Source organism: Chlorocebus sabaeus, chromosome 20 (genome assembly GCF_047675955.1).
Source record: "Chlorocebus sabaeus isolate Y175 chromosome 20, mChlSab1.0.hap1, whole genome shotgun sequence".
NCBI classification, from domain to species: Eukaryota; Metazoa; Chordata; class Mammalia; order Primates; family Cercopithecidae; genus Chlorocebus; species Chlorocebus sabaeus.
This window is the reverse complement of record NC_132923.1, coordinates 82,924,765-82,948,352: the sequence shown is the minus strand read 5'-3', so window position 1 is coordinate 82,948,352 and position 23,588 is coordinate 82,924,765. Positions and strand designations below refer to the sequence as shown.

The 23,588-nt window shown below is 42.5% G+C and overlaps 1 protein-coding gene across 10 annotated transcripts in view; it reads right to left on the bottom strand.

The window, feature by feature from the left end:
- Positions 1–23,588, bottom strand: part of YIPF1 (Yip1 domain family member 1) — a 44,121-nt gene that overhangs the window by 19,109 nt on the left and 1,424 nt on the right. For 7 of the 10 annotated variants that reach the window (XR_494309.3, XR_494308.3, XR_494310.3 and 4 more), the window contains 6 exons: positions 18,265–18,428; positions 13,791–13,871; positions 13,464–13,551; positions 5,874–5,990; positions 1,185–1,351; positions 628–810 (listed from right to left, as the gene is read on the bottom strand). Coding sequence is in view for 4 of the 10 variants with exons in the window: in XM_038000211.2 (XP_037856139.2) it covers positions 628–810; positions 1,185–1,351; positions 5,874–5,990; positions 13,464–13,551; positions 13,791–13,871; positions 18,265–18,428 (800 nt within the window). In the remaining 6 variants the exon portion in view is untranslated. The remainder of the gene's footprint in view (positions 1–627; positions 811–1,184; positions 1,352–5,873; positions 5,991–13,463; positions 13,552–13,790; positions 13,872–18,264; positions 18,429–23,588) is intronic. The other 3 variants (XR_494311.3, XR_005241006.2, XR_494313.3) reach the window with 2 other exon arrangements.

Below are 23,588 nucleotides of genomic sequence, written 5' to 3'. Positions count from 1 at the left end.
ATACCCCCACAACCCCAATACTGAGGAACAAATGTATATAGACATTCATCCGTCTCTATTTCCTCTGGTCAGACCCCAAATTCTGATCAGATTACTGAAATTAGGCAAAACCAAAGACTAAAGCCAAATTCTCATAATTTTGAGACTCACCATTTCCCATGTAGATGAGTCTACTTAAAATGAAATTTTATTTCACAGAATCAATTTTTTTTTTTTTTTTTTTTTTGAGACAGGGTCCCCCTCGGTCACCCAGGCCAGACTGCAGTGGTGTAATCTCAGCTGCCTGCAACGTCCACCTCCTGGGCTCAAGCGATCCTCCCACCTCAGCCTCCCAAGTACCAGCTACTTGCAAGGCTGAGGTGGGAGGATCGCTTAAGCCACCACGCCCAGCTAATTCTTGTATTTTTAGTAGAGACGGGGTTTCACCATGTTGCCCAGACTGGTCTTAAGCTCCTGAGCTCGAGAGATCCACCCACTTGGGCCTCCCAAAATATTGGGATTACAGGCGTAAGCCAAGGCGCCCAGCCCATGGAGTCAATTTTAAAAGAACTGTTGTGTCTAACAGTTTGAGGTCTTTTAGCATTTGGATATAAAACACACCAAAAGAATATAGGAATGAACCCATACCAAGCAGCCCACAGAAAGCAGCATATGAAGCAACACAATTGTCACAATTGTGGCCAATGCAACCCGTCGGTTATCCTCACGAACAGCTGGCCAAAATGTCATTGACAAGACAGATCCTGAGATGCCCAGGGCAATCATGACTAGAATCCAACGAACAGCTTTCTGGGGGATAATCCACAGTATCTGAAAGAAGAGAAAAGGAGGAGGGGGGTGGTCTTGGGAGGCATTCGTTCATTCCAGGCACATATGTTTACAAAGGCCCCTGAGCCAATCGGCAGCTGGGCCCCCACTGCCACCCTGGTTTTTCAGTATAGGCTGGAGGAACACCACCAGCATGTAGACTGAGGCATATACTTTCATAACAAAGGGCCCAAGATCCAGTGAAGGCATTTGGCTCCCTAGACCCCTTTCATGCTGAACTTCTAACTTCAAAGGAGATTTTTCAGGAGCACATGAGTGTTGCACTGGAAATAATGATGTTAGGTCAAATTCTTGGTTGAGGTTTCCACCAAGAACAGGGCATCACTCAGAATCTGTTCCCTAAGTGTGGTACTTACTGCGGTGGGGATATAAATGAAGAGGGAATATCCATAGACACACACAATCTCCAGAAATGAATAGGAGACGATGTTCATAACTTTGCTGTTTCTCCACATGAGGAAACCCCAGAGTGCGAGAGGAACCAGCCAGGCATAGGCATAGATGATGGTAGCTGCTATGGACACTGAGGATGACAGGATACAAGTTTCAATCTCCATTATGCCTTTAGTAGACTATCAGAGCACTTCCAACACCTTATTGTACTTAAATCCTAACATGTCAATCGACTTCACTAGACCATGAAATCATGTCTTACTGGTCTGTAATCCCTGAGCTTGACACAATACCTAACACACAGTAGGCACTCTAGAAATGTTTGTTGAATTAATGAACCTTTACCATTCGTCTTTGTGGTGAGGAACAATAGTCCCTCATATGGTTTTTATAATTCATTTAATAACTAACAACTAATATTATTAAACAGTTGAACTATGCAAAGGAAATACTTCAGAGGGCCACACTGCAAATGTTTATATATAGGAGATATTTCAATCAAATAAAAACCGACTATCCCCTTGGAAGAATACGTTCTCTTCCTTGGTATAACAAGAGCTGACACTGACTTCTTTAGCAAATGTATCAAAAAGCCCTGGGTAGAGATTAACTCACTCTGCATGCTCTCTAGAGTTCCTCTATCTCTGAAATTGGGAGATGTAGCTCACTGATTAAGTGCTTGAAATATTCTCCAGTTTTACTTTCTTCCTTAAATAAATAATTCTGCCACTGTGGCAAAAATGCTATTGAATAGAGCCAGGCGTGGTGGCTCATGCCTATAATCCCAGCACTTTGGGAGGCCGAGGCGGGCGGATCACAAGGTCAGGAGATCAAGACCATCCTGGCTAACACGGTGAAACCCCGTCTCTACTAAAAATACAAAAATTAGCTGGGCGTGGTGGCAGGTGCCTGTAGTCCCAGCTACTCGGGAGACTGAGGCAGGAGCATGGTGTGAACCTGGGAGGCAGAGCTTGCAGTGAGCTGAGATCACACCACTGTACTCCAGCCGGGGCAACAGAGCAAGACTCTGTCCCTTAAAAAAAAAAAATGCTATTGAGTGGCTCCTCAGAACAGCAACATTCTGCATATCCATGTACATCTCTCCTCTTCCTCTAGTAGAAGCATGCCCTGGAGGATTCCCTTTCCGTCCTCTGGAGTGGAGGGTCATGAAGTTATGGGTAAGCCATGGCATCAGCCCTTGCTACATGAAATCAGCAGGTAACTCACTTAATGCATCTTGGCAAGAACAAAGGCACCCCTAACAATTATAGTCAGACTCTGGTTAAGACATGAATGCCCAAAACTTTTTGAGCTCCCAGAACAGTTTTTTCACACTGGGAATTGCCTCATTAGGCCAAATGTAATTCTGCTGATATACTGCCTTTTTCTTGGATAACTAAGGGAAGAGGAGGGAATTACTCCCATGGCTATAGCTGTCACTTACTGATCAACTACTGGGCATCAGGTATTACACTCGGTGCTTTTTCGAGAGGCAATGTAGAATAATGGTCAAGGGCACAGATTCTGTATGCAGATTCCATGGGTTCTAGTCCTAGGAAAAGTAACTCTGGGGCGTAAGTTACTTAGCCTTCCTGTCTCAGTTTCCTCATCTATAAAATGGGAAGAAAAATAATATACTACCTTCTAAGATTAATAGGAAAATTAAATGAATAAAAGCAGGTAAGAACTGTTCTAAGTAGAAGAGTGACTGATCGATAATAAATGCTCAGTCAAGAATTAGTGTTTATTTTGTTAACTAATATGCAGCTACATTTATTTCATACAATCTATATAGTCATTTTAGAGATGAGGAAAATGGGTCAGAGAAGCTAAGTTGTTTGGTCAAGGTCACATAATTAACAAGTTGGTAGAAGCAGGATCTCATCTCAGACGTGACTCATACTTTTTACATGAAATGGAAAAATGTTTATTGATAGGGTCAATGACCACTTTACCAGTATATACATCACAACACTTCCTGATACTGGGATGCCCAGCCAAAGAGGATAAGAACAGATAAAGACTCTCCTGAGTTTCCAGATCCCCAGGCAAAGTAGGTCACTCCTTCTTCTATGTCAATATACCTACACTTATCTCTGATATAGAGGTTAATATGTTTATATTGTAAACATATTATTGCTCTATTGCTGTAAACTGTTTACAGCAATAGTCATTCACTAGCTTTCTAACCACTGAACTACTTGAAGGCAGGATCTACATCTCATGGTTAATATTTACTGAGTTAAACTCAAATCAAGGTTATTTGATAGAGTTGGGATTGAATCCAAGTCTGACTCCATGATGGACAAGAAGGGAAAGTGGGCATGGAAGGTAGAGGGGAAGAAAAGAAGGAAGGATACATGGATATATTCTCTCTCTCTCTCTCTCTCTCTGTCTCTCTCACCTCTCTCTCACCTCTCTCTCTCTCACACACACACACATACACACACACACACACACACACAGGCAAATACATATCTTTCTATGCACATACATTGGACTAGTTGAAGGCAGGGTTCTATCTCATGGTTAATATTTATTGAGTTAAACTCAAACCAAGGTTACTGGATAAATAATGGGATTGAATATATGTGTACATATTTGTGTGTGTGCGTGTGTGTGTGTGTAGTAATAGGTAATGTTTATTGAACTTTTTTTGGTACAAACCACTATTCTAAGCTTTATATATATATTAACTCTTTATTCTCACAATAGTCCTGTAACAGAAATATTATTATTTCCATTTCACCAACGAAGAACCTGAGGCTAAGACAGATGAAATAGCTTGCCCAACAGAGTAGAAACTAGTGAGTGGTGGAGCTGGAACTGAAGCTAGCAGTCTAGTTCCAGAACTAGTGCTCTTATCCAGGCTACTTAGAGCCTCCCGACAGCAGAGCAGGCAGGGAGGGAGCCAGGGAACCGAGAAAGTGGTACAGGTCAATCTCTGACAAAGCCAAACCTCCTCATTTGGGGGCAGCTGTCACCTGTAGGTCTCTAAAAGCTGTTTTGCTTTTTAAGTACCAATACTGACACAAGAAAGGACGTTTTAAAACAAGAATGTCATTCACAAGCCCATCCCTGGACACATTCATTTCTGCATTTTCCCTTCCAGTCTTTGATCATTTATAGACCTCTCTCCCTTTTTTTTTTCTTTTTTTTCTTTTTTGAGACAGAGTCTCTCTCTCTGTTGCCCAGGCTGGAGTGCAGTGGCATGATCTCAGCTAACTGCAACCTCCGCCTCCCGGGTTCAACCGATTCTCCTGCCTCAGTCTTCTGAGTAGCTGGGATTACAGGCACGTGCCACTGTGCCCAGATAATTTTTGTATTTTTAGTAGAGAGGGGGTTTCACCACGTTGGCCAGAGTGGTCTCGAACTCCTGACCTTGTGATCCACTCACCTCGGCCTCCCAAAGTGCTGGGATTGCAGGCGTGAGCCACCACACCAGGTGTCTTTTTTCTTTTTCTTTTCTTTTTTTTTTTTTTGAGACAGTGACTCGCTCTGTCACCCAGGCTGGAGTGCAGTGGTACAATCACAGCTCACTGCAGCCTCAGTCTCTGGGCTCAAGTAATCCTCACAACTCAGCCTCCTGAGTAGCTGGGAGTATAGGCATGCATCACCATACCCGGTAACTTTTTTTTAGCTTTGGGTTTCAGAGACAAGGTCTCACTATATTGCCCAAGCTGATTTCAAACTCCTCAGCTCAAGCAATCCTCCCACTTTGGCCTCCAAAAGTGCTGGGATTACAGGCATGGGCAACCATGCCCAACCCAGATTTCTCTTCAACAAAGTTGCTAACAGAATAGGCACCAGTTTGGAATAAGTTATGAATTTTCCACATTGCTCTAGGTGCTTTGTGATTGGCAATTGCAGATGACCCCAGCTAGTTGAGCCATCACAACTTAAAACAATGTTTCCATCGTCTCCAAAATGTGGATAATATAAATAATGCCACACAGGAGACCTTCACGCACACCTTTAACTTATTTTGTACCCTTGTCTTAGAATATATTCCAATTGTGGCCAGCTGTGGTAGCTCACACCTGTAATCCTACCTAGCACCTTGGGAGGCCAAGACGGGAGAATCACTTGAGCCCAAGAGTTTGAGATCAGCCTGGGCAACATAGGGAGACCTGTCTCTATAAAAAATGGAAAAACTAACCAGGTATGGTGTTGCATGTCTATGATCCCAGCTACTCAGGAGGCTGAGGTGGGAGGATTACCTGAGCCTAGGGAGGTGGAGGCTGCAGTGAGCAGTGATTGCGCCACTGCACTCCAGCCCAGACAATGAAGTGAGATACTATCTCAAAAAAAGGAGGGGGAATAAATTGCAGTTGTTATTGGGCCTTGATTTACAGCTTTCCCAAAGATTATGTGGACTCATAACATTGTGAATGTATTTAATGCCATTGAATTACACATTTAAATGGTAAATTTTATGTAACATATATTTTATCACTGTAAGAAGAAAAAGACTAAATGGATTTATATAGATGGGTGGTAAGCTCATCTACACATTTGAGTAGATACATTGAACCCTAAAACACAAAAGCAGGGCTACAGCACCTAGAGATGGGGCCCAGGAGCTCAGGGGGTAAAAAGAACTCAAAGCTAGAAACTGACAGCATTCCAAATGAGTCAAGCTATTCACCAACCTTTTCGGAATTCGGGCACATAATGGTATGTCTTCTCTCCCAGATGGATCAAGAAGTTGGAAAGATTCCCACTAATTGCTATGGCAAAGACCAACGTGGCACATATCCAAAAGGGGCCTGCAAAGGAAACCAGAAAATTCAGAAACAAGAAAATGAAGCACAAGCCTTTAGATTTTTACAGAATTTCTTATCTTCCTCTTGAATTCATGTTAGCAAAAGAAAATGAATTTTCTAGATGGTATCAACACTTGCTTAAAGGAAATTTTCTTTTTTCAAAGGTCAAACACAACTCAGTAATTAGCTGCCTTAAAGAAGGTGGGGGGTTGGTATTCCAATCCAAAGGCCAAAATGCCTTCCACAATTAGGTGAATGAAGACACTGATTTGTGTATAGCTTCTTTTATTGGAGGATCACCACCGACAAAGAAAAATTCACAGGCTTTTTATTAAACCTTCCACCAGAATACATGAAGTAAAGATTACTTCCCTTATCTAAGTGCCAAATGTTAGCATCACAGAAAAAGAAGTTAAATCAGACAGAGCTTCTGCAGCATACAAAAAGAGCAGGGCAAGCAGAACACATGAGGGCAGAGTCGATTAAACCTACCAGTTCACCACGGTCGTGTTGAGTGTGAGTGTGTGTGTGTGTGTGTGTATGCTTACGGCTTTTTCTTTTTTTTAATGAAAAAGTAATACAATGCACTATATACACCTACTACGTACCCACAAAAATTAAAATAAAAAAATTTTTAAAAGTACATGTATGTGGTCCAGTGTTTCAAAAGGTACAAAGAGAATATGGAGAACAGCAAGATCCACTCCCTCTCTGTGCCCTGGCTCTGTATCGTTCCTCCCTAAAGCTCACCAAAGTAACCTGTTCCTAATGAAAACTGCCAGGAATATTCCACTCATGTATATAAGCAAATGCATATGTGTGTATGTGTACACTTTATACAGATAAGATACATACATGTCCTCCTGTGTACCCTGCTATTTTCACCTTAATATAGCCTGGAGAGTCTATCACAGCTATTCATAAAAATCAGCTTATTCTTTTTTAATAGTTTTAAGATATACCACTGAGCAGATGAGTGGACCATGTTTTGCAAATCTCTTACATTATTTGCATGATTTCATGAATACTATCCTTGTCTCTCCCCATCTAGAAAAAGTACTATGTGGAACAAATACAATCTTTAGATTGAGAGATTTTAATAAATTGCATGAATTTCATTTTTCAATTTCACTAATATTTTGCAACACCCTTTGGGATAATTTCAGGTACCCTGACATGTCACAAAATTAAGAACATTACTATCATAGTGGACATGACTAGTAGAAACAGATTAGTACTTTTCAAAGCCAAGCACTGGCTTCTGAGTGTGGGAAAAGGAACACAAGCAATCAAATGGGGTGCTTCAAAAAGTCACCAATATTAGCTCTCCACAAACTGTCTCTTTATCACTAGACGGAAAGCTCTCTGCTGTAGCCAAGGACTAAATTTCACAGTGTTATTCTGAGGGCCCACACATAAGAGTGGCAAAAAAAAAAAAAAAAAAACCCACAAAACCCCTATAGCCAAAAAGCTTTATTGAATGAATAAAACTGACCATGTGTTATAGATGAGCTGAGACCATCCAAGCGTATGACCACAAGTGGCCAAAATATTAACTTACGATACCCATATAACTAGAAAACCAAGAATATCATGTCCTCTCAGTCATTATTGACTAAGTACCCACTACCCTCTACTGGGGACACGATGATATGCAACAGAGACACAGTCACTGCTTCTAGCGCATCCATGCACTTCGGGGAGACAGTCAATAAAATATCTAATCTCAGAGGGTAGTACAGGGTGCCTATGGGAGCAGATAGGGAGGGTGCAAAACCTAGAGAAAGGTATGTGTAAGCTGGGATCTAAAGAAGAACAGGAGTTCACCAAGTGAGGACAGAAGAGAAGAGAGGTCCAGGAAGAGGGAACAGCAGGAGCAGAGACTCTGAAGTAAGAGGTAACAGTTCAAGGCCAAGTTTCAGGTCAGGAGTAACCAGAGATTGAAGAGATGGGCCAGAGTCAGATCATGAGGGGTCTTAGAAGCCCTGTTGAGTTAGGAATTTATCTTGAGGGCAACAGGAAGCCTGTGAACTGGGCCTGGTGGCATAAGCCTGTAGTCCCAGCTACTCAGGACACTGAGGTGAGAGGGTCACTGGAGGCTAGGAGTTTGAGGCAGCAGGGAGCTATGATCATTGCCTCTGAATAGCTACTGCACTCCAGCCTTGGCAACACAGCAAGACCTCATCTCAAAAAAAAAATGATGGGGGCGGGGGAGAATGCAGTGGCTCACACCTATCTCACACCTATAATCCCAGCACTTTGGGAGGCCGAGGCAGGCAGATCACTTGAGCTCAGGAGTTCAAGATCAGCCTGGGCAACATGATGAAACCCTGTCACTAAAATATTAATTAATTTTTTTAAAGGCAGGCTGGTATGGGAAGATATTTATACTAATTTGAAGACTTGTCTAGCATTCTCTAGCTGCCCCATGCTCTAAGTTACCTAACAACTCTGGCACAGGAACAGTTGGAGAAACAATATTTTCAGGTGGCCTGAAAGGTCCAACACCTGCACACCCACCACCTCTATGTGGCCCAATGCTCATCCTTGGACACAAGCAAGAAAACCTTCCCAGCCCTCAGCATTTTTGTCCCCCTCCTATTATCATCCCTCTCCCCTGTTTGCAACTCTTCAGTGAACCTCCACTGCTTAAGGACAAAATCCTAATTCCTGAGGCTGATATAAAAGGCCCCAGGATCTGGGCTCTGTAACTTCTCCAGCTACCCCCAGCGGAAGGCTGGACTCCAGACACATACGACACTCACTCATCCCAGGACCCGCCATGTTGCTTCATACCGCCTTCTCCCTGTTTCTTGCCAAATTCCTACTCTTATTATGGGATGGGGGTGGGAGAGAGCCTTCATTTAGGTTGTATTTATAATTAAAATTTCATATTATGCATTTTTATATTATGAAGTATTTCTAACATATAGAAAAGCACGAAGAATAACACAAACACTGGTTACCTATCATGTCACTTTTAAAAAATATTTTTAGGCCGGCCGTGGTGGTTCACACCTACAATCCCAGCACTTTGGGAGGCCGAGGCAGACAGATCATTTGAGGTCAGGGGTTCGAGATCAGCCTGAACAACATGGTAAAACTCCGTCTCTACTAAAAATACAAAAATTAGCTGGGTGTGGTGGCCTATGCCTGTAGTCCCAGCTACTTGAGAAGGCTGAGGCAGGAGAATCACTTGAACCCAGGAGGCGGAGGTTGCAGTGAGCCAAGACTGTGCCTTTGCCACTCCAGCCTGGGTACCAGAGTGAGACTCCATCTCAAAAAAATATATATATTTTTAATGGTGTCATACTATTTATATCCTTCCACAACATGCTTTTTAAAATCATTGTGCTGAGATTTATCTATATTTATGCTTTTAGCTCTCGTTCATTTTTTTAAGCTACAGAATTCCATGTATGAATACAGTAGTATAATGTGTCCATTCTCCTGCTGATGGATATCTCGGTTGTTTCTAAATATTTGCTATTACAAGCAATACTGCTACAGTGAATAATATTCTTCTATATGTTGTCCCATATATATGTGAATTCCTCTAAAATTATCTACCTAGGAGTGAAACTGCTGAATTATAGGGTATGAGCATCTTCAAACTGCTCCAATTTGTGTACCAGTTACCTGCCCACCAGTTACATACCCACCATACAAAAGTTTCCACTGCTCCATATCCTTGACCACACTTAATATCAATGTTCATGAAATCTGACTTAGAGTGTGTCACTCCTGGCTTGGTGCAGTGGCTCATGCCCGTAAGGTCAGCACTTTGGGAGGGTGAGGCAGGAGGACTGCTTGAGCCCAGGAGTTTGAGGCCAGCCTGGGCAACATAGTGAGACCCTATCTCTACAAAAAATACAAACATTAGCCAGGCATGGTGGCACATGGCTGTAGTCCCAGCTACTCATGAAGATGAGGTTGGGGAGGATAGCTTGAGCCCAGGATTTTGAGGCTGTGGTGAGCCATTATCGTGCCACTGTACTCCAGCCTGGGCAACAGAGCAAGATCCTGTCCCGAAAAACAAAAAAGTATGTTACTCCTCTGTCCAAACCCTCCAATGGCTTTGCATTCAAGCAAATGCCAAAGTCCTCACTGTGACTTATGAGACCTTACCTGCCCCTCCACAGTCTCTCTCACCTCATCTCCTTCTAGGTCCCCATGTTCACTCTCATCCAGTGCCAGTAGCCTCTTGCTGTTCTGTGAACCTACTAGGCAAGCTCTTGCCTCAGGGCCTCTGCACTTGCTGATCCTTCTGTTTCAAGTGCTCTTCCCTTAGATCTATCTACATAAATCACTCCCAATTACTTCAGGTCATTACTCAAAATTCACCCTTTTAAATTTTCAAATTCACACATTTATACAAACACTTCATGTCCTTCTTCTCTCTGCTCTTAAATTTTCACCTAAGCATTCATTACTAGAAAACTATATATTTTACTTTTCTTTGCTTATTGTTAAGCTCAGTACATTACAAATTGCCTAAGGGTAGAGATTTTTATCTCTTTTCACTGCTGTATCTCCAGTATTAGAACAGTAAGAGCTCAATGTTTGTTGAATGAATTGTTTTTTTTTTTTTTTTTTTTTTTTTTTTTTTGAGACGGAGTCTGGCTCTGTTGCCCAGGCTGGAGTGCAGTGGCCGGATCTCAGCTCACTGCAAGCTCCGCCTCCCGAGTTCATGCCATTCTCCTGCCTCAGCCTCCCGAGTAGCTGGGACTACAGGCGCCCGCCACCTCGCCCGGCTAGTTTTTTTGTAGTTTTAGTAGAGACGGGGTTTCACCGTGTTAGCCAGGATGGTCTCGATCTTCTGACCTCGTGATCCGCCCGTCTCGGCCTCCCAAAGTGCTGGGATTACAGGCTTGAGCCACCGCGCCCGGCCTGTTGAATGAATTGAATGAATAAATGAAGACAAGCCAAATTGTATATGTTTACTAAAATGATGAGCATAAATAATCTTATTTTACTTTTTATTTCCCTGGTTGCAGGTAGGGCTAAGCATCTTTTCATATATTTATTGGCCATTTTTTCTCCAGAGTTGCTTGTTATTATTCTTGTAATTTGTGGGAGTTTGAAATATATTCTTGTTTCTCACTGTTTGTTAGTTACACGCATTGGAAGTATGTTCCCTGGTCTGTGGTTTATTTTTTTACTTTGTTTATGGTTTATTTTGTTGTGTAGAAATTTTAAATTTTAGTTGAAATTCAGTCAGAGTTATCAATCTTTTCCTTACACTCTGTAAATTTTCATCTTTTTTTTTTTTTTTTTTTTTGAGACGGAGTCTCGCTCTGTGGCCCAGGCTGGAGTGCAGTGGCCGGATCTCAGCTCACTGCAAGCTCCGCCTCCTGGGTTTACGCCATTCTCCTGCCTCAGCCTCCCAAGTAGCTGGGACTACAGGTGCCCGCCATCTCACCTGGCTAGTTTTTTGTATTTTTTTACTAGAGACAGGGTTTCACCGGGTTAGCCAGGATGGTCTCGATCTCCTGACCTCGTGATCCGCCCGTCTCGGCCTCCCAAAGTGCTGAGATTACAGGCTTGAGCCACCGCGCCCGGCCAAATTGTCATCTTTTTCTTAACTGCCTTCCTCTAACCTCCACCCACAACAAAACCTAATCCTCTCTGCTGTCAAACACTTCACCTATATTGTACCTTCTTCTTTTAACCATGTCTATGAGCTAATGAGGCTACCAGTGTCACAGAAAAGAAGCAAGCCTTGGATTCAAGCCCTGGCTTTGTCATGAGAGGCAGCATAGCACAGTGATGAAAAAATGGATTATGAGCTACAGTGTTGATTTGAAAATTGAGCCCAGCACTTATTAGCTGTATAATCTTAGGCAAGTTACTGGACCTCTGTGTGACTCAGTGTCCTCATCTATAAAATGGGCATAATAATAGTATCTGCCTCATAAAGTTGGATCTGTCATAAGGATTAAATGAGTTAATATAAGTACTGCCCTAATAATAGTATCTGGCACATAATAAGCACTATATGTGTGTTTGCCATTATTATTGCTAACTCTGTAACTACGAGCAAGTTATCTCCTTAACCTCAGTTTTCTCTTTTGTAAGATAAGGCCACCTTGGAGTATACAAAATAAAATAGCATAAAATACTAAAATAGTGCTTATCTCCACGCTTGGCACTTATAAGGTATTCAACAGATGTTAGTGTTCTCTCTTCTTCCTCATTGGGGCTAGGGACTATGGCCTTACCTTTAAATCCTCAGCCTCTAGCGCAGGGCCTAGCATAAAATAAGGTGCTAAAAATTGTTTGAGCACCTGCTGTGTGCCAAGGCCTCTGCCAGGCACTAAAGACACTGAAACACAGAGCCTGCCCCTCAGGATGTTCTCAGGCTACAAGTAAGAATGAATGAGATAGACAGCAACACCCGCTTGACAACCCTCAGATGAAAAGCATGGGCCAATGCAATGGTTTTCACACCAGGCTCCCTAGAGTCCATATTTAAAATCAACATATATGACTGCTTTACTATTTATCATTTCGGATTCAGCATATATATCAATGATCCTCACTGAGCATCGGCTTCCTCATTTGAAAAGTGGGGATACTTTGCAAGGGTTGTTGCAAGAATGAGATATGATCAAGTACACACACAGTCTCTGGTATAGCACCTGGCACACGGACAGCCCTCTCTTCTCCCCTCAAACACAGGCCACTGTTGGGGCCTTTTCCTCAGGAGTACTGGGTGGACCTCTGAGTTTTTCTCAGACAGCATTAAGGTCAGGGATGACAACCATCCCTGGCCCAATCCTGTTTCAGACTTCCACTGCTGGTGACCAAATCCTAAAAGGAGCCAGCTCATCTGAGGGCAGAGCTGGAATTCAGCATATCAATGAAAAAGTGTGAGAATACCTTCTCCTCCAACATCAAATGGTCCAACCTCCACTTAGTCAAAGTGACTAAATTTGTCTCAAGTTGTAATGTCATTTGAAGAATTTTTTTTAAATTATTTTTATTTTTATTTTTTAGTTGAGACAGGGTCTCCTTATGTTGCCCAGGCTGGTTTCAAACTACTGGGCTCAAGCAGTTCTGCTGCCTCGGCCTCCCAAATTGTTGGGATTACAGGCAGGAGCCACTGTGCCAACCCAGCCTTCAGTAGAGACAGGGTCTTGCTATGTTGCCCAGACTGGTCTCAAACTCCTAGTCTCTGGTGATCCTCCCATCTCAGCCTTCCAAAGTGCTGGCATTATAGGCATAAGCCACTGCACCCAGCCCCATTTAAAGACCTTTGAAAGATATACTAGTACTTGTAATGACAACATGGCACTAATATAACACATAATTGTATTTCTCCAAAATTATTTCCAAGAGTTGCTACTGAAGTTCAGAAGAGTCAAATAAAACATGGCATGCCCCACCAATAGTGCAGTTCTCCACGTTTCCAGGCAACCCTCACACTCACCCAAGTCAACTGAAATATGGTAAACAAATCAGTACTACACATACCATAGAGATCTGGATTGCTGCGGATATATAACCTCACAAAGTTTTTCCCGGGTATTGGCAAAAGAGACCCTTTAATTCTGTCAAAGACCTGGAAAACAACATAGCAGTAATTCTACTGAAGTTTTTTAAGTTTAATAAATTCAACCACTATAAAACTGAAACTCAGTCATTAGAGCCTTTATGACAGTATTTTCAAATGCTAATAACCCTTTACTTCTGTAAGACCATTTCCAGCATATAAAGGCTTTCACATTATTTGGTTGTTCAACCATTAAAGAAACAAGTCTCTATTACACGTAAATGCGAAGGTGAAATTGGTTTCCAAACCTGGTAGGTGTCCACATCAAAGAATGTTTGGTAGTATTCAAATGTCCAGAAGGGCGAGCTTTTCTTCTGTCCAGCAAGTAACTGTCAGAAATAAAATAAAACATAACGAACACATAAGCAATTTCTTAATTCCAGCTGCGTGGGGGTGCAGGAGGGATCTGATCTAACGGAAAATCAAAACATTTGAAACAATAGACTCTTCTGCATTCAGTAACTAACTCTGAAATAGCCAATTCACAACTCCTGCCCCCCGCCACTGACGGGAGCTTTGGCAAATCACTAGACTCTTGTCAGACTTAGTTCCTTCATCTAGATTCAATAGTATATAGAATTATGTACAATAATAAATACATATACATACATACAACACATACAGAAGGCAGTCAGTGTAAATATCTTTTCGCTTTTTTTTTTTTTTTTTTTAGATGGCATCTCACTCTGTTTCCCAAGCTGGCGTGCAGTGGCACAATCATAGCTCACTGCAGCCTTGAACCCTTGGGCTCAAGCAATCTTCCCACCTCAGCCTCCCAAGTAGCTGGGACTACACGCATGCACCACTATGCCCAGCTGATTTTTTAATTTTTGTAGAGACAGAGTCTCATTATTTTGCCCGGGCTGGTCTCAAACTCTTGGGCTCAAGAGATCCTCCCGCCTCAGCCTCCCAAAGCACTGGGATTACAAGCATGAGCCACTGCACCCAGCAGTGTAAATATCTCTTCCTCCCCGATCCATCCACAATCCTCCCTACTATTGCCACCTGAATTCTCAAAAATCTGATATATTGACTCACTCTGAAGTACTAAAAATATTACTACTCTGACAAAAAAAAAAAATTCCAATTGAGAAGAGGCACGCGAGGAGGGCCACACCTATCCCAACAACACAGCTCTTTGGTGGCAGAATGCAGGCCCAACGCTAGGAATTATGCCTGTCATCTTTTTGCTGTATGAAGGGAATTCATACAGTAAAAAGTACAGGTGAACACTGGGCTGCTTTGCAGGACAAGGGCAGCTGCTATAGGCAGATATTTTTTGTTCATTATAAAGGAAAATGGATGGCCGATTAGAAGCAGCTGTGGTCCGCAGCACTCACAGAGAGGAGTGAAAGCATTGAATGAATCCAGCACCTTCAACTGAAATATCCAGGTTCTTGCATTGGGACTGACTAGGCAAGTAGCTCAACCCATGGAGAATGAAGAAAAGCAGGGTGGGGCGATGGCTCACCAAGGAGCAGCATGCAGACAAAGGAACACCCACACCCCCAACCAAGGGAAAGCATTCCCCTTGAAAACCAGCACAAGACATGGATGCCCTCTCTTATCACTCCTATTCAATAATATTAGAAGTTCTGGCCAGGGCAATCAGGTAAAAGAAAGAAATAAAGGGTATTCAAATAGGAAGAGAGTTAAGTCAAATCACCTTTGTTTGTAAGACAACATGTTCCTATATCTAAAAAACCCCATGGTCTCAGCCCCAAAGCTTCTTAAGCTGATAAGCAACTTCAGCAAAGTCTCAGGATACAAAATCAATGTGCAAAAATTGCTAGTATTCCTATACACCGACAACAGGCAAGCAGAGGGCCAAATTGTGAATGAACTCTCATTCTTTTGTATGAATGAACTGCTACAAAAAGAATAAAATACCTAGGAATATAGCTAACAAGGGAAGTAAAGGACCTCTTCAAGGAGAACTATAAACCACTGATCAAAGAAATAAGAGAGAACACAAACAAATGAGAAAACATTCCATGCTCATAGTTAGGAAGAATCAATATTGTGCAAATGGCATACTGCCCAAAGTAATTTATAGATTCAATGCCACTCCCACTGAACTACCATTGACATTCTTCACAGACTTAGAAAAAAACTATTTTAAAATTCATATGGAAGCAAAAGAGAGCCCAAATAGTCAAGACAATCCTAAGCAAAAAGAACAAAGCTGGAGGCATCATGCTACCTGACTTTAAACTACAAGGTTACAGTAACCAAAACAGCATGGTACTGGTACAAGAACAGACACATAGACCAAGGGAACAGAAGAGAGAACTCAGAAATAAGAATGCACGCCTATAACCGTCTGACCTTCAACAAACCTGACTAAAACAAGCAATGGGGAAAGGATTCCCTATTCAATAAATAGTGCTGAGAGAACTGGCTAGCCACATGCAGAAAATTGAAACTGGACCCCTTCCTTATATGATATGCAAAAATTAACTCAAGGTGGATTAAAGACTTAAATGTAAAACCCAAAACTAAAAAAACCCTGGAAGAAAATCTAGGGAATACCGGCTGGGTGTGGTGGCTCACGCCTGTAATCCCAGCCCTTTGGGAGGCCAAGATGGGTGGATCATGAGGTCAGGAGTTCGAGACCAGACTGGCCAATATGGTGAAACCCCATCTCTATTAAAAATACAAAAATTAGTTGGGTGTGGTGGTGCGCGCCTGTAGTCCCAGCTGCTCGGGAGGCTGAGGCAGGAGAATCGCTTGAACCCAGGAGGCGGAGGTTGCAGTGAGCCGAGATCATACCACTGCACTCCAGCTTGGGCGACAGAGCAAGACTTCGTCTCAAAAAAAAAAAAAAAAAAAGAAAAGAAAATCTAGGGAATACCAATCAGGACATAGGCATGGGCAAAGATTTCATGAAGAAAACACCAAAAGCAATTGCAACAAAAGCAAAAATTGACAAATGGGATCTAATTAAACTAAAGAGCTTCTGCACAGCAAAAGAAACTATCTTCAGAGAGAACAGACAACCTACAGAATGGGAGAAAATTTTTGCAATCTATCCATCTAACAAAGGTCTAATATCCAGAGTCTACAAGGTACTTAAGCAAATTTACAAGAAAAAAACAATTCCATTAAAAAGTGGGCAAGGGACATGAACAGACACTTCTCAAAAGACATACATGTGGCCAACAAACATATGAAAGAAAGCTCAATATCTTGATTTGAGAAATGCAAATCAAAACCACAATGAGACACTATATCATGCCAGTCAGAATGGTGATTATTAAAAAGTCAAGAAACAACAGATGTTGATGAAGTTGCGGAGAAAAGGGAATGCTTTTACATTGTTGGTGGGAGCGTAAATTAGTTCAACCATTGTGGAAGACAGTGCGGCAATTCCTCAAAGACCTAGAGACAGAAATATTATTTGACCCAGCAATCCCATTACTGGGTATATACCCAAAGGAATATAAATCATTCCATTATAAAGATACATGCACATATACGCTCACTGCAGCACTATGTACAACAGCAAAGATACAGAATCAACCTAAAAGGCCATCAATGATAGACTGGATAAAGAAAATATGATATATATGTGTGTGTGTGTGTGTGTGTGTGTGTATGTGTGTGTATAGATAGATAGATAGATACAACCATGGAATACTATGCAGCCATAAAAAGGAATGAGATAACGTCCTTTGCAGAGACATGGATGGAGTTGGAAGCCATTATCCTTAGCAAACTAACACAGAAACAGAAAACCAAACACCACATCTTCTCACTTATAAGTGGGAGCTGAATGGTGAGAACACATGGACACAAGGGAGAGAGAGCATCAGGAAGAATAGCTAATGGATACTGGGGTTAATACCTAGGTGATGGGGTGATCTGTGCAGCAAACCACTGTGGCACATGCTTACTTATGTAACAAACCTGTACCTCCTGCACATGACCCCGAACTTAAAAGTTGAAGAAAAAAAAATTAAAATAAAGAACAACATTTTCACAATTAAAGTCGACAATGGCAGCAACTGCCTTACATGGTGGTAAACAGCAGCCCATTTCTGGAGGTATTCAAGCAAGGGTTTTCAATCTTTCTTTTTTTTTTTTTTTTCCAGAGGCAGGGTCTCACTCTGTTGCCCAGGCTGGAGTGTAGTGGTGCACTCTCAGCTCACTGAAACCTCCACTTCCCAAGCTCAAGCAATCCTCCCACCTTAGCTTCCTGAGTAGCTGGGACTACAGGTGTGCACCACCATGCTCGGCTAATATTTTGTATTTTTTGTAGAGGAGGAGTTTCACCATGTTGCCTAGGCTGGTCTCCAACTCCTGGGCTCAAGTGATCTGCCCGCCTCAGCCTCCCAAAATGCTGGGATTATAGGCGTGAGCCACCACGCCTGGCTCCAAGTGTTATCTTTCCTACACAGCTAGGAATATCTTGGGAGAGACGCTAAAACAGGCGGCCATGAAGGTTCTTTCCTACTCCAATATTAGAAAATATTGAGCATGGGAGTCCCACATTCCATAAGCTAGGCTCTCTGCTCACTACCCCAGTGTTCCCCTCTACCAGTGTACTTACGAATAATAATGGTCTGCTTGCCTGTTTCCCCCATCAAGGAAGAGGCCATGTGTCATTTACCTCTGAGCTGTCACTGCCTGACACTGTACCTGGCACACAGTAGACAGTGAATAAGCGCATAAACAAGTTTTAAAAATTGTTTAAAAAAGATCTCAAAGACAAGTTCAAACCTCAGTTTTGTCAGAGTCATCATTTCCCAGTAACTCATCATCTTCTTCTCTTCCTGAGCCTCTTGGGGGTCCTGGCTGATGTTTTGGGGTTTCACCAGGATCCTCAATGTTTACTGTGGTGGCATCTGGGTTTGCTGCCAGAGAAGTGGCTGCGTTGTCAAATTCTGAAATCAATTAGAGCACAAGGCCTCAGAAACCTTACCCACACTAGAAATGCTATATTTTGAACTTAAAGACAAGCTGTCACAACCTCAGCTTTGCTATAGACCCTAGCTGATACAAAAGGCAAAAGCTTTGAAAAAAAAAATCTCATCAGATCAATCTGACAGAAAAATGACTATGAAGACAACAGAATTTGGAGTCAGACCTAGATTTTGGTCCTGGCTCAGCTAGCCACTTACTAAATAAACAAGCCTAAGTAAGTAACTAAACCTCTCTAAACCTCAGTGTTTTCATCTGTATCATGGGTAGAATAACATTTATTTTGAATACTTTTGGGAGAATTAGGAATATAACCTAAATCCTAAACTTCTCTTGATTCAAGTCCAAAAAATATTAATGCAAGTTATTTTTTCCAGTAAGTCTACATAATCACTACAGAAAATATGGGAACAAAAATGAAAGTGGAATCAGCCAGGCACAGTGACTCATGCCTGTAATCCCAGCACTTTAGGAGGTTGAGGCAGGCAGATCATCTGAGGTCAGGAGTTCAAGACCGGCCTGGCCAACATGATGAAATGCCGTCTCTACTAAAAATACAAAAATTAGCCGGCTGTGGTGGCACATGCCTTGTAATCCCAGCTACTCTGGAAGCTGAGATAGGAGAATCACTTGAACCCGGGAGGCAAAGGTTGCAGTGAGCCGAGATCGCACCACTGCACTCTGGCCTGTGTGACAGAGAGAGACTATGTCTCAAAAAAAAAAAAGGAAAAAAGAAAATAGAAATCACAGGATAAAAATCACTCTTAGGCCAGGCATGGTGGCTCATGTCCGTAATCCCAGCCCTTTGGGAGGCCAAGGCAAGAGGACTGCTCGAGCCCCAGAGGTAGAGGCTGCAGAGAACTGTGATCATGCCACTGTACTCCAGCCTGGGCAACAGAGTAAGACTTTGTCTCAAAAAAAAAAAAAAAAAAAAAACCCAAAAAACAAAAAAACACTCTTAGTTCCACCACATAAAGGCAAACACTATTAACATTTTAGTATATTTCCTTTTCTTCACATAGTGAGATTCATGCCACTGACGATCATTCATTTATTCAACAAATATTTATTGCATGCCCCCAATGTGCCAAGTACTGATCTAGAATATGATACTATAATTAATTTTGCAACCTGCTTTGTCAAGATTGTGTATAATTGGGGATTATACACAAAAATGATTTTTCATATTATAACAGTCTTTTAAAATGATCACTTATGTGACTGCATAATATTCCCTCAATGAAGATTTTATTACAAATACAAAAGGAGTGTCTGTGTAGATAAAGCTTTTTGGGAGGCAGCCTTAAGATGAACACCTATCAGTATGATCACTAGGTCAACAGGGTGCAAACCATTTTCAAGGCTCCTGAACCACGTTACTAAACTGCTTTCCAAAAGAACCTTCCCTATTTATGTCCACCAGCAGTGACTGAGACTTCCTGTCTCTGAATATCCTAACATACTTTATTTCAGCTGCTCTTGAATAAAATTCAGGGCAGCTCTGAACCTTTGAAGGCCAAAGGAAGAGTGCCAGCAGGGCACCATTATAACACTACAAGCAGGGCACCAGTCCCGGTAGTAGGACAACTGAGTTCACTCTTATTGCCTCTCAACTATATGAGCAATTTTATGGAGAACACTAAAGTTCTCTGAACTTCTCTGACTGAAATTAACTGGGTAGCTAATATGTAACAATTACTGAAGCCTCAATTGGCAATGTTTGGGTAGTTTAAGCAACATGAGGTTCTGGAGTGAGATGGTCCTTTGTTCAAGGTAAGACTCTTAATACTCAGTAGCTCCATGACCTTGAGCAAATTACTCCATGGCTCTGAGTCTCTACTTCTTCAATTATAAAACATAGATAATACCTACCCCACAAAGAGATTTTGAGGATGATGAAATAATAACTATCATTACAGGTATTGATTGTACAGGGCAATGACATTTAAAAAGACAGTCACAACTTTGCTGGAGGGAATTAGACCAATGAGGATATACTTAAGTCTCACAATCAAAAAGCAGTAGTTAAAATAACCAGAAAAGTATAACTGAAGCTGGGCATGGTGGCGCACACCTGTAGTCCCAGCTAATTGGGAGGCTGAGGCAGGAGAATCGCTTGAACCTAGGAAACCTAGGTTGCAGTGAGCCAAGATCACGCCACTGCACTCCAGCCTGGCAACAGAGTGAGACTCTGCCTCACAAAAAAAAAAAAAAAAAAAAAAAAAAGAAAGAAAGAAAAAAAAGAAAAGTATAACTGGGCTGGATGCAGTGGCTCATGCCTATAATCCCAGCACTTTGGGAGGCTAAGGCGAGCAGATCATTTGAGGTCAGGAGTTCAAGATCAGCCTGGCCAACATGGTAAAACCCCATCTCTACTAAAAACATAAAAACTAGCCAGGCATGGTGGTGGGCACCTGTAATCCCAGCTACTCGGGAGGTTGAGGCACTTAAACTGGGAGGTGAAGGATGCAATGAGCCAAGATCGTGTCACTGCACTCCAGCTTGGGTGACAGAGCAAGACTCGGTCTCAAAAAAAAAAAAAAAAAAAAGAAGAAGAGTATAATTGGATTGTTTGTAATACAAAGGATAAATGCTTGAAGTGATGGACACCCTGTTTACCCTGACGTGATTACTACACATTACATGCCTGTATCAAAATACATGAGTGCACCCTGTAAGTATATACACCTACTACGTACCCACGAAAATTAAAAAATTTTTCAAAAGCAGTAGTTTACCAGGGGGAAGGAATGCCAAAAGGAGGAACAGACAGTACCACTTTACAAGTACAAAGGGTAAAAAGGCTCCAAGGAGGACAGTAACTCCTCTAGTTGTTGGGATCAGGAAAGGTTTCTTGGAGAACATACCATATGAGAAGGATGGCCAGAGGCGCTGGGGATGGCATCTCATGCAAAGGGAAGGGGATGAGCAAGACCCAGAAGATGGAAAGTGTGCCTCATGATGGAGGGACAGTGATGGCATAGTTTGACTGGAGTGTGGGTTGCGTGCACCCCTAACGTGACAACTCTTCACAGTCCGCTCTGTGTTGGTTATTGTCCATCTCAGCTCCTTGAGCATAAAAAGTCTTATTTCTGCCACCAACATTCTCTGCTTTTACATCCTGGCATATCCTAAGCTAGTTTTGGCCTCTGCTCCTTTCCTGAAACAATGTCTCTCACCTGAAGGCTTCTGACCTCCACTTTTTCATCCAACACTACCGTTCCTCACCAGAGAAGCCTTCCATGACCCACCCCTCCCCACCCCACCCCCAGCATCCCGTGTGCTTTTCTAAAGACCCAAGTCCGTAACACAGTTGATAAAGCCCTAGGTGATTTGTCACCTGCCTCCTCCTAAGCATCACCTTGTGTCAGCTTCCCCCACCATCCGTGATCTGAACACAGGCGTTCTCCCAATCCTTCAGGAAAAAAATTAAACTTCCTCACTCCACAGGGACTTTTGCAAGGGCCAATGGCTATGCTTGAACTTTCTTGCACTGCACTCCTGACAGGATGGCTGAGGAGGGCCTCTCTAATGAGGAGAGATTCGAACTGAGCAAGGAAGCAAGTCATAAGGCTATCTGAAGGGAGAATGTCCCACACAGAAAGATGGCACAAATGTCCCAAGCTGTGAATGTACTTGGTGCATAGGAAGAACTACAACAGCCCATGCGGCTTGGGCAGAGAGAGAAAGGATGAGAGCAGCAGGAGACGAAATAAGAGGCATGGAGGCTGCATCATGTAGGGGCCTCCTAAGTCACAGTAAAGGCTCTGGCTTTTTCGGGTTTTGTTTGTTTGTTTGTTTGTGTTTGAGATGGAGTCTCGCTCTGTCACCCAGGCTGGAGCGCAGTGGTGCAATCTCGGTTCACTGCAACCTCTGGGTTTGGGCAATTCTCCTGCCTCCGCCTCCAGAGTAGTTGGGACTACTAGGCGTGCACCACCAAGCCCGGCTAATTTCTGTATTTTTAGTAAAGACAGGGTTTCACCATGTTGGCCAGGCTGGTCTTGAACTCCTGACCTCAGGTGATCTGCCCTCCTTGGCCTTCCAAAGTGCTGGGATTACAGGTGTGAGCCACTGCACACTGCCTGGCTTTTTCTTCTAGTGAGATGGGAGCTACTGGAAGGTTCTGAAAGAATGACATGATCTGGTTGAGTTTTAGAAGGACTACTCTGGCTGCAAAGTACAGACTGTAGAGGGGTAAGGGAGGAAGCAGAAAGACCAGAAGGAAGGTAAGGGCTATAATTCAGACAAAAGGTGACAGTGACCTTGAGCATGGTGAGAGTAGTGGCGGAGGTGGTCAGATGCTAGATTAATTTTGAAGACGGAGTTGACAGTATTTTCAAATTGAGGTGGATTTCTAGTACTTGCAAATGAAATAGATTTATTTTTAAACCGTGTATCTCTTCCTTAGATAACAGAGACAGCATAAGCTGTGACACCAGACTGGATGGGTTCAAATCCTGATTTTATCCCTTACTAACTGTGTGACTATTAGGCAAATTATTTTTCTGTGCCTCAGTCTCCTCATTAATAAAACGGGAATAAAGTAACTATTTCATAAAGTTGATATAAGGATTGAGTTATCTGTAAAGCATTTAGAACAGTGCCTGACATATAGTAAGTGTTAGGTAAGGTGTTAATAAAACAAGTAAGTGGGCCAGGTGTGGTGGCTCACGCCTGTAATCCCAGCACTTTGGGAGGCCAAGGCAGGTGGATCACCAAGTCAGGAGTTTGAGACCAGCCTGGACAATATGGTGAAGCCCCGTCTCTACTAAAAATACAAAAATTAGCCGGGTGTGGTGGCGGGCACCTGTAGTCCCAGCTACTCAGAAGGCTGAGGCAGGAGAATTATTTGAACCCGGGAGGCAGAGGTTGCAGGGAGCCGAGATCACGCCACTGCACTCCAACCTGGGTGACAGAGCGAGACTCCGTCAAAACAAACAAACAAACAGAGTGTTCATCAATACCCAGCCTAAGTCAGGCTCTGGGTTATGAGTTCTAATATCTCCTTGAACTTTTCCTCTAGCACTTTCATAGTTTGTAGGTATATATTTAAATGATCATTTAATAAAGAAATGTCCCCCTCACTAGACTGAGAGCTTCATAAGGAAGGAAACTGACTACTT